The following is a 12,535-nucleotide window of genomic DNA, read 5'->3' as shown; positions in this document are numbered from 1 at the left end:
TTTTTTTTTTTTTTTTTTTTTTTTTTTTTTTGTAGTGAGTGATAGTAAGAGATCATGAGAGGGTAAGTAATGTGTTTAAAACCCTATATTTCAGACCCCACAATAATGGAAGCCTTGGAAGTTTGGACTTTTTTTTTTTTTTTTTTTTTCTTCTTTTCTTTTCTTTTCTTTTAAACAAAGTTTGGACATAAGTGGTATTTAGTCGAGATTTAGGTTTACAATAGGTATTGATTGATGGGAGGAGGAGGAGAAAAAAGTTGGAGGTTGGAGTCAGTACAGACGGCTGATCGAAGACACCAACATTATTTTGAATAGTATGCAAAACTAGTCTATTGGTCATATCAAGAGGGAAGCAAACTCGACAACTTATTTATCCGGCAAAGTTAGCCGTGAGCCAAGATTTAGAATAAATTTGAATAAAAAATTATTCTAGTTTCATTCGAGACACATGCTATGTTCGTAACAAATTGATTCTTTATAAATTTTAAAGAAAGTTTTAACTTTTTCAAAAAAAGGTAATGTTTTCCGTTGCCTAAAAGCAAAGGATCTTGCAAATCTTGTTGATGTGATCGATAACAACTTGCTTTAGAATTGGACCAAAATAAACAATGAGCTCATAATATTTTTTGAATGCAAGTGGCAGTGAGTGTTCTTACTCTGGAAAGACTAATTAATCCAAAGCAATTGCTTTTGAATCGAAAGTGGCAGTAATTGCTATTATTCTGGAACGAATAATTACTTAATTAATCAAAAGCAATAATTGCTAGTGGTTTATTGCGTTCAGATTTATTAATTATTCTGAAAAGACTAATTAATCAAAAGCAAAAAAACAAAAACAAAAAAGTAATGTTTCCCATTTCCTAAATGTATATGCATTTTTTTTTTTTTTTTTTTAAGGTACGCAGGAAAAATAATTTTGGCTATTTTATCTGGGCGTGACTATAATAGTACTTATCCATTGAAAGCTGTATAGGAAGAGTTTAAGCGGTAGAAACTGCAAGCATTTCCTCAAGTCCGACTTGAGCCTTAACTTGACCCAACCTTACTAGGGTATCAATAAGAATTTAAGACGGCTAATACTAATCAATCATATGTGTGGATTTTTCACTAAAGAGATTCGAGCTCGCTCCCTAATACAACCCTAACCACTTATAAAAAAAACTTCAACCATTAAACCACTACCCTTGATGGTCAAATACCTGAATTAAGTAATGAAGATTTTGTCTGCATTCTGGAAAGACCGATCAGGAAATGCAGGAACAAATTAACAGTAATTGCTGTTATTCTAAAAAGATTTGGTAATGTTAGCTGTCATTGTTTATGTTGTCCTAAAGCAATATAGTAATGGCTAATTAATAGAGGTTAGAGGAGAAAGGTTTTTTAATTTTTTTGGATTGCCTAATTGGATGAAGATGGCTTGTACTCGGTTTAAACAAAAATCTTTTGCGTACCCACAATATCTAATTGTGGGGACTCTAGTAGGTTCTTTCAATGTTAAAAAAAGGGTAAGAATTAATAAATGGGGTGATGTCGAGAATAAATCTTGAATTTTTTTGAGAACAGTATTCAAAATCTCATCGAAAACTTACAACACATTGCCAAACAAAAGTTAAGAGAAAAAATAGCACAAGTATTACTGACATAATATCTACATTGGGTTCAAAAAAGCGTAGGCCCTCGGATACTTTGGTGAAGAAAAAACTATTTAAAGAAAGAGCGGAATGCCCTAATGCATTATAAATGAATTTTCTAGGATTTTTTTTTTTATTTGTGAAAAATATAGAATTTCTATTGATAAAATTTCACGAGCATAAAGCTCTTACATCACTGAGCATACAGCTCTGAAAAATCATAGCCAAAAGCTATGAATGTTACAAAGTCATAAAAATGACTTCAAGCTTCTGTTAACCCATGTACAATTGCATTTAAGGAACATATCTGCTTCGTGCAGATGGAGGTAGCCCAAATACAATAATAATAATAATAATAATAATAATAATAATAAGAATAATAAAATTTCGGCCTTGAGAGTTAAGCCCCCACACTGATCTACTCCATCCTTAACCCAAAGGTTAAGACAACAAATCTATCCTCAACCCTCAAGCCAGGACAAACAAAAAATAAAAAACAAAAGACAAAACCCCACAAGCAGCAGCGGAGGAGCACGACATCGTAAACATCCCCCTTTGGAAAACACGCCTTGTCCAAAGAAGACGATCATATCTAAAGTTGAAGAAACTAAATCTGGATCTAGATTTACAAACTAGTTCTAAAGCAACTCGCTAGAAACGGAAACCTGGAGAGTCTACGAAGAAGATACCAAGCACTGTTACTGTGAAAGAGAAGGAGGGATCCTCCCCCCTCTTAAATTTCTTCTAGGATTTGACTTCGCATCATTGAAGGATTTAGGGCACACTTGAAAAATAACCCAAAAAGTCGAGCATAATTTCACATGCCTCCTGTGGAAAGGAGAGACTGACAGCTCAAATGGAAAAACATATTACAGGAAGGTGGTTGCTTGATCCCTTAAGAAAAACTCAATCCCTAGTTTAAAAATGGTTAATTATTATTATTTTTTTTTTATTAAGAAAAACTCAATCCCTAGTTTAAAAAAGGTTAATTATTATTATTATTATTTTGAAAAAAGAGATGGTTAATTAGCTCAAACAAATTTGCTCCCACTACTCCAATGTACTAGAAGGTTGTATGTGATGTGACTTGGACTTAGAAACGTGAAGGGTGAACCTTTTGGAACCCATGAAATGCATGTGAGGATTTACTAAAGGAGAAAAAAAAAATGACTACCTATATTTTCTAAAAATCTCAACTTAATCTAAAGGTTTTCAATTTTGACAATTGGTTTATTGGATTATACCCATTTTTCAAATTGATTCTTTTAGAGCTATATATAAACTGGATTGTTCGTAAAAGCTCAAGGTCAACTCTAATAAATTAACTCAACTCGAATTCATTTCATTTTTTTTTAAAAAAAAAAATTTATAACAAAATTCATTTCACTTATTAAACGAAGAATAAAAATTTTGACTCGTATATTTATACTCATTTAGAAGTGCAAGCAATTCCTAACGTGATAGAAATAATTTGAATTCTTATAATTGTGAGTCTTCATATAAATATATATGTACGCTAGTGTAATGAATGTATATTTACATAGTAATACATAATACTATAATTTAGCTGCGGGTTCAAAATCATGAAAAATCATATTCATCTTCCATTAATAACGTGGGGATGCCTAGAAAAAAGAAAAAGAAAGATAACGTGTGTATATAGTATCTATTGAAGAAATTCATAAAATAGACACAAAAGATTTTACGTGATTCGGTCAACGACTTACATTCACATAAAGTTCATAGAGCTACATTAAGCTCTTATTGAATGATCTATTTTACAATACATGACACTCTTATTTATAGGAGAATTAGGGTAGATAAGTTTAGTAACTTTGATGACCATCAAATCTAATTACAATAAAATCAATCAATTAGATTTGATTATAAATCAAATCTAATTATAGGAGATTACAATAAATTATAATAAAATCAAATCTCCTAATACTTTCTAATATCTATCACTTCTAGGTGGACCAGCCAAGGCATGCACCATGCGATTGGACCAAACAATTTTAAACGTCATAAATGGAGTACGCTATAATTCAAACTAAATAAAAGACATGCAAGTAGTAGAAACCGACCCTAATTTCCTAGATTTGAGGATCTTTGTTCTTTGGTTTTTGTTCTCTACAATCGTCATGAAATAAGTGACAGTTGAACAACTAAAACGAAGGAAATTAGAAGTTGCACTTGACTATTTATTTATTTATTTTTTAATATTTTATCAATGCAGAACACAACACTCACAATAACACTTGCACCAAAAATCCCTGCTTGAGCAGATTTCAAGATGTCTAGTTGATGGTGCTCTCAGGATTGGGATTCTACAAATCTTCTATAATGCATGCATTGTGTCAAGACCCTATTTGACGTCCTAGCTGACGCGAGTTCAAAAACCTACAATTTTGTCATATCGTTTGTACAATCATTTACATATATATTAATTATTAATTAACCACAGGATTAACTATTAATGAGCTGCTTTTTAAAAATAAAAATAAAAATAGAACTATTTCCATGCATATTTTTGAACTCTTTTTTGTTTTTGTGTTTTTTTTTTCTTAAACTCTAGTACACTCAACATTTGTAAATTGATCATATAAATTTAGTGCACTCGACATGACTAGTCAAAAGTAACATCAGATGTATGTAATTTATTCATACATATTTTATTGAGTATCTGTTAGAGCATTTCCAATAGAATAGCCAAATGTTATTTTTATTTAAAATAGTTCTTCAAATGTTTAAAAAAAGCTTTTATATTGAATTAGCAAAAAAAAAAAAAATGTAAAATAGATATTTGATTGGAAGAATTTAAAAAAAAAAAAAAAAAAGCTAAATGTAGCAGTACTTTTTAAGGGAGCTATTTTATTTTTCATTGTTTTTTTCACATGTTTTCTCTTTTTCCCAAATCATTTCCTACTTTTCCTCTGCATGTTCTCTTTTTCGCAAAATTTTTTTCATTTTTCCTCTCACATGTTCTTTTTTTCTCAAAATTTTTCTTACTTTTAATAATATTTTAATAGAATAGATATAAATATAGCTAATCGGATGTAGAGACATTTAAAAATGGCTTAGCTAAACTAGATAAAAGTGAGTTTTGAGAAACCATTTTACATAAAAATATGACTCTTCCATTATTAATGCGCTTACTAATAAAAGAAAAATTAATCTTAAAAGTTGACCGGAAATTATGGGTTTGACTATTTCAAAAACTCTAATTAGACATGGACGAATCGAATTTCCACTGCAATAGATTTGTGGGTTGGTTATGCCCTCTTGTTTAAAGAAGTATACCACGTTATTCACACGTACTTATAATTACTTAATTAATCGGTGTATTAGAAATATTGAAAAGTGGTATTCCATGCCAAGTGCCAACCAAACAATTCTTTATATACGTGCATACCATCTTCATTTCATTTGTGCATTTGTGTGTGAGTGAGTGAGAAAATGGAACCAAAAGAAGCACTGGCAATGGTACAAGGCCAAGCCGAAATTTGGCAACAAATGTTCGGGTTTGTGGATTCTATGGCACTGAAATGTGCTGTGGAGCTCCGCATTGCTGACATTATACACTCTCATGGCGGCCCTATTACTTTGCTCCAAATAGCCTCTGGGATTGATTCCTCATCTCCTGATATCCCCTATCTCGCACGTATTATGAGATCACTAGTCCGCAAAAATATTTTCACCGAACATCTTCCACCGGATGGAGGGGAGACGCTCTACGAGTTGACACAAACGTCAAGATGGCTTCTGCATGATGCGGAGCAAAGCCTAGTGCCAATGGTGTTGATGGAGAACCATTTATGGCAACTGGCACCGTGGCATTGCCTTGGCCAATGTGTCAAAGAAGGGGGCATTGCATTTAAGAAGGCCCATGGCTGTGAGATGTGGGACTTTGCATCAAAAAATCCTGAGTTCAACAAGATCTTCAATGATGCCATGGCGTGTACGGCCAAGATTGTGATGGGAGTTGTCCTGGCGGAATACAAAGATGGGTTTGGCTGCGTAGGATCATTGGTGGATGTCGGAGGCGGGACGGGAGGAATGATTGCTGAGATTGTTAAAGCACATCCACACATCAAAGGTATTAACTTTGATCTGCCGCATGTTGTCGCCACAGCACCCGTGCGCCAAGGGGTCTCTCATGTTGGAGGTGACATGTTTGAGGCCATTCCTAATGCCGATGCAATTTTCATGAAGGTATATATATATATATATATATATATATATGTATTTAGTAGTCCATTAGGTTCCACCTTCTTTTGTAGTATACTAATAAACTTTTAGTGCTTCTTTCACTATAATTGGCAATCCATTAGATCACAATCTACTACTATAAATATTATGGAAAATGCTCACTTACACCTACTTTTAATGTTGGTGCAGTGGGTATTACACGATTGGAGTGACGATCATTGCATAAAGATTTTGAAGAATTGCAGAAAAGCAATACAACAGAAGAGTGGAAAGGTTATCATTGTTGATATTATTCTTGAGAACGATAGTAATGGTTTATTTGATGAGACTCGCATGGCATTCGATTTGTTGATGATGGCACACACTACTGGCGGAAAGGAGAGAACTGAACTTGAATGGAAGAAACTATTGGAGGAAGCAGGCTTCAGTCGCTACAAAATCATCAAAATTCCAACCATACCATCTATTATTGAGGCCTATCCTGAGTGACATACAATTGTTGTTGTGAAGATGTTGTCGGCACAACACATGGGTTACTTGATGCCTGGTTTTATTCTAAATGAACAAACCCAATAAGAGAGAAGGAAAAATTAAAAAAAAATGAAAAGAACAGATGGCATGAAAATAATTGGGTTTAGTTTATATGGGATTATAATCTCAACTAGGCCAAACCCAATTGTCAGCCTTTTCTTGTATTTTGTTTTTAACTTATTGTTATGTTTGGCAGAAGTTGCTATTGTTTAAGATTATCTTGTCATCAATAGTTCTAATGATTGATCAACCTTTTCCTTTATGGTAGAGAAAGAACAAATCCTAGACCATTAGGCTATGCACATATTGAATTCCAACTCTGCTATTTAGAAAGATAATCCAATTAAGTTCAAACAAAGGAAAAGAAAAAGAATGATAATCAATTTCAATGATTTCATCGCATGATCTGCCGCCGCCCCTTTTTTTTTTCATAAAATTCAGTCTTCAAAAGAGGGTCATATGCCTCTTAACTGCTATCAATTTTTGTTAGAGCTGCGGGTTCAAAATCACGGAGAATCATATTCATCTTCCATTCATAACGTGCGGGTGCCTAAAAAAATTAAAGTAAAAAAAAAATGGATTTATGCTTTTGAGGTATAGCCATCTCGGTTTGAAAAAGTTTTGAAGGTATTACATTACATGTATATACATTCAATAAACGGATATCGTACTTCTGTTCATATTTCAGTTCAATAATTTAACAGTACTGCATGTCAAACTAAAGTAATTGACATGTGTTTCATATTCCCTATTAATATTATTTAATTTTTTTTTTTTAGACAAAAACTTTAAAACAAATCTGAGTGGTTCATTTTTGCCGGCCACTCCTAGTGTAAAATATAACGGAAAGCGAAAAAACAATGATATGAGCCTAAAACTAAGTGACCTTAACATCAAATATAAACACAGAGCTTCGAAGAAAATGTAATTTATAATAAACATTATCGTCATTCTATGCAAACTTGCCTATGTCAGCTTTTCGCTTAGCATTTTCAATCAGCATCCTTGATAATTTGCTAAACTACAAAATACTGAGATGTTTTACAGGTAGAAAAGTAATTGTTTAAGTCCATGACTTAGTAAATAAGTTATCAAGGAACTTGTCATCCAATGAGTCTTATCTCAAGAAAATAACAAGTGACTTTCGTAATTGAAAATGTCATAGGTTTTGCAAAATAGATAAGTATTGCCTTTGTGAATATGCTAGTATTGAATTTTTATTTTTTATTTTTTATTTTTTATTTTAATTTGAAATGCATAATTCTAAGGACAATTCTAATGCACAATTCACATATTATTTTGATAAGTATTAATGTACATTATACTTATAGTCCTTAACTTTACTCCATATGGTCTATATAAGTCGTTAACCCCTTATCGATAGGGTTTGCGCTGTCTAGTGAGACATGTAGTATGACATGTGTTCCGATGAAGCACGCATACTATTACCAACTAGTAACCCGACCCGGTCTAACCCACATTACTAGTGATATTGATATCGTCAATTGTGATCATCACTCAAATATGGGTGCACCGGTCACCTAAAAAGGCTTGCTTTTTACTAACTTAATTACTAAAGTCTCAAACTTTATGCAAAAATAAAAACCTTTCTTTCTAAAGACCAAAACTTACTCTATCAATACTCAGAAAAGAGTCGTGATTGGGAGTACTGTTGAAGCACGCCAGGCACAAAATTTTTTTTTTTTTTTTTTTCAAAAAAATTAAAATAATAAAATAATAAAAAAAAAAATTTTGTGCCTGGCGTGCATCACTGTTGATGCACGCCAGGCGTGGTGAATATCTTTACCCCTCAGAAAAACACATGGGCCTATATCATAACACCATTAATAGCATTGAGTCGTGATTGGGAGTACGCCTGGCGTGCTTCAACAGTGAAGCACGCCAGGCACAAAATTTTTTTTTTTTTTTTTTCAAAAAAATTAAAATAATAAAATAATAATAAAATAATAAAAAAAAAAAATTTTGTGCCTGGCGTGCATCACTATTGATGCACGCCAGGCGTGGTCAATATCTTTACCCAATAGGATTATGCAAAGAGTAAGTAATTTTGACACGTGGCATTTTTGACATTTGGTATAACGTGTTGTCTTCCACTTCGGCTCATTTGAATGAGCAGCATTCCCATTCGAATGAGATTTCCTAAATCGGCAAGAAATCCAAGTTTCAATGCCAATTTTTCATTGACACGTGTCTTCGTTTGAACCAACTTTCTTTGACACGTGTCTTCGAATTGCACATATGATCTCAATTTGAAAAACTCATTTCAGCACACACGTAGTGGTCTCCACACTACGCCGAACATTTTCTAAAAATATCAATAAAATCACCTGAAGTGTTTAGCTCTAGAAAGTAACTAAACGCAGCATCAACTACCTGACTGAAGAGGTGGTTTATGTTGAAGGATATATTTCATTTGCGATAAATGTTGATTTGTATTCCTTAATTAAATTAAGGATTTAGATGATATTTGTTAATTATAATTTAAGCGATATGTTTGTATTTGAAATATTTCAAATCATATGTAATGCTCTATAAAATAGAGCTTTTTATTAAAACCAAATCAATCAGGGAAAATGTAGCCTATAAGGTTTTACTGTGTAGATGTAGGCTATAGGCTGAACCACCCTAATTTTTGTCTATTTTCTCTCTTCAATTCCTTCTCTCTCTTCATATTATTATGTGTTTCTATAGTTTAATTAGAGACTAGTTTGAAGTACTTTTCTTCCTTTCTCTCTCTCCATATTATTATCTGTTTGACTGTTTTTATTGTCTAGACTAGTTTGAAGTTCTTTTTTGAGTGGAACACAGCCAAGACAGGTTTAAAACCACCGTGCAAAGAAGAAAATTGATTCTTGCGTGTTCACAGGTATTTTTAGTTTTCTATTTCTTTTCCTTGCTCACTAGTCGCTAATGATTGAAGTAAAAAAATTTGTAAGTCTAACTCATCTCATAAAATTAGTTTTATGAGAGAGAGTTGTCCATTCTTTACGAATATGCCCAAAGTCTTGTCCTAAGTAACGTGGGATTATTCCTCAACACCCTCTCTCATGTGCAGGTTGTTGTGACAAATGCAAATTTCAAGATCACCATAGAAATAGAAAAGTGCAAAATAGAAAAATAACACAACCACACAAGACACCAAGATTTAAGTGGTTCGGCTTAACAAACCTACATCCACTGGTAGAGACTATTCAGGAGAAATTCACTAACAAAAAGTGGAGTACAAAGAGTAGTACAAACAAACACTACAAAAATTAATTTTATTTTTGACCAGGGGTTTTTGACGTGTCAATGGTATTGACACGTCAAAAACCTCTTTTGACGCGTCGTTTTTGACGTTTATCGACCGTTAAAAGGGTAGGTGTCAAAAAACTGGGGTTTTTGACGTGTCTACAGTGACACGTCAAAAATTTTTTGACGTGTCGAAAATGGCACGTCAAAAAAATGTTTTTGACGTGTGAAAATACCACGTCAAAAATGTTTTTGACGTGTCAAAATTGACACGTCAAAACATTTTTGACGTGCCATTTTGCCACGTCAAAAATTTGTACATGTGATTTTTGACGTGTCAGACAGTTTGACACGTCAAAATTTTTTTTTTTTTTTTTTTTAATAATTCTAATATGCCTGATATTCCATCCAATATTCCTGATATTTTAATTCCAATTACAATAATTTCAATATTCAAATATTTGTAATCCATAATCTACATCCAATATCTAATATATATATCCAACATCAAATATATATCCAACATCCAACATATATATCATTAAACTAAATCCAATATCCAATATATATATCCAACACAACTTCATTAAACAAAATTCAATATCCAATCCACTTACATAATCCACAATCCAATCCATAATTCACAATCCAATCCACATACATAATCCAATCCACCTACATAATCTACAATCCACCTACATAATCTACAATCCAATCTATAATACACATCCATAATACAATCCACCTACATAATCCACAATCCAATACATAATACACATTCATAATACAATCCACCTACATAATCCATAATCCACAATCCATCTACATAATCCATAATCCACAATCCACATATATAATCTACTATCCATAATCTACTTACTGTATGAGAGATTCGTGTTTAACTCGGGTGGAAACATCCTCTCTACCTCACCATGCGCACATACACCCAGCTCACTCATGGTAGGACCAAGATCATATGCGGCCTCCGTGCGATAGGAAACCGGCTGAGACCCTTCCCCTTGCTCAGGAAGTAAGGGTCTATACCCCTGGTCGTCTATCTGTACGGACCCCCGGCGTCTACTCTTCCCCCGCGTACTCATGTCAACCTGCAAAACACATAATATACTCAATTAATTATGTATCTAATAGATAAAAAATTCACCATAATAACCTTTCAATTTTTTTATTTTCACTTTTAACAAACAAACATACATTGACTTTTAATTATAACATCTACATAATCTCCATATGCAAAACATAAACAAAATTAAGGTCCAATTTCCTAAACATTTGACGTGCCACATGGGGACCCTTGATAAAATATATGTGGCTATCTTAGTTGTTTTTTACTTTGTACTTACGCATATTAGCATTTACATACTTAATTATTCTAAATTTACAAAATGTAAACATTAATTAACGATCGACCAAAATAAAAATGCCGTTGTTAATTATTTGTTTGCTTTTTTTTTTTTTGGGTTATGATAAGGTGCCCAAGCAAAACCTACACAAAATATGGGTCTACATCCAAATGCAAAATTCTCCAAAAAAACATAATTTCAAACTATTAGGGTATGTAATTGTACATACATGCATGCAAATACATTAAACAATATTCTCACCATATACAAACCAAACATGTCAAACTATTCAAATATATTACAAAACATATATCTTAAGCAAATAAATTAATTACTTAACCTATAAAATTAATTTGCCAATATAACTACATCTAAAATATTTAATAATATACATTGTAAATTACATTTTTATATAATTTATTTAATTATCTAATAAATAAATACATTAATAAATTACTCACAATATATATATATATATATATATATATATATATATATTACGAAATATATATATAACTAAGTATATATAATCTGTATATATATATATAACCATTAACAAATATATATAAACCCATATATATATATATATAAACTTGCATATATAAACCACAAATCAGGAATATATATATATATATATACCTGATGTTCGAGTAGCTAGGAGAACGAGTGAGAGCGTGAGCGGGCCTTCAGAGCTTGAGCTCGTGGTCGCCGGAGGAAGCAACGGCGGTGACGTGCGCCGGCGAGAGAGAGAGCCACCGAGAGAGAGAAACACCACGCGTTGCTATGAGAAATGGCCGGGGCTCATGGAGGACGGGGTGAGACAAAGCCGGTAGATAAATATTGGCTGATGGAAAAAAAAATTGGAGGGAAGAAAGTTGTAGGTGGCTGAGGGAATGGCAAGTGGAGAGAAAAGAAATGGAGGGAAGAAGAAAAGAAAAAAGAAGAAAAAAAAGAAAGAAAAAAGAAAAGAAAATTAAATAGGTTGAGATATGATCTTACAAAGTGTGAAGTGACCGCAATAGCAGGGGTAAGGAATGCGCAGTTGCCAGTGCCTCTCCCGAGAATTTGACGTGCCATGTGGCACGTCAAGAAACTTTTTTTTGAAAATCCTTCTGACGTGCCAATTAGCACGTCAAAATTTTGTTTCAACAACACATTATATTTATATATATATATATATAAATTTATAATTTATATTTACTAATTAGTATATACAAATATACTAATTGATATTTATTGTACAGTTATTTACATTATATATTGAATTATATTCCTATTAAAATTAATATTCTATTATATAATTTTTCCTCTTATATAACACATTATCCATACAACACAATTACAATTACTTAGAGAATAAATAATTTAATATTCTAGATGGATAAATAATTAGATGTATTCACTCACCGACCACGTATTTTGTGTTGGCCCAGTTCATGTGAAGTTTGCGGATCTCATAAAATAAATGTATTCAGCACGTTTTATATATTTTTACAAAATTAATATGGCTATCATATTAATATTACTAGACTGATTTATGCATGATAATAT

General features: G+C 32.3%; 1 protein-coding gene across 1 annotated transcript; it reads left to right on the top strand.

The window, feature by feature from the left end:
* Window positions 1-5,087: 5,087 nt before the first annotated feature.
* Window positions 5,088-6,329, top strand: LOC132183056 (desmethylxanthohumol 6'-O-methyltransferase-like). Its single transcript, XM_059596451.1, has 2 exons — window positions 5,088-5,843; window positions 6,030-6,329. Exons 1-2 carry the CDS (start codon window positions 5,088-5,090, stop codon window positions 6,327-6,329), a joined length of 1,056 nt encoding a protein of 351 aa, XP_059452434.1.
* The last annotated feature ends 6,206 nt before the right edge of the window (window positions 6,330-12,535 follow it).

The sequence above is a fragment of the Corylus avellana genome, chromosome ca5, assembly GCF_901000735.1.
Source record: "Corylus avellana chromosome ca5, CavTom2PMs-1.0".
Classification (NCBI taxonomy): domain Eukaryota; kingdom Viridiplantae; phylum Streptophyta; class Magnoliopsida; order Fagales; family Betulaceae; genus Corylus; species Corylus avellana.
Note: the sequence above shows the minus strand (reverse complement) of the source record. Positions and strands in the feature narration are given on the sequence as shown.

Coding starts and splice junctions, on each gene's coding strand:
- LOC132183056 (XM_059596451.1), top strand. CDS start 5,088: ATGGAACCAAAAGAAGCACTGGCAATGGTACAAGGCCAAGCCGAAATT. Junction 5,844..6,029: donor CCGATGCAATTTTCATGAAG/GTATATATATAT, acceptor ATGTTGGTGCAG/TGGGTATTACACGATTGGAG.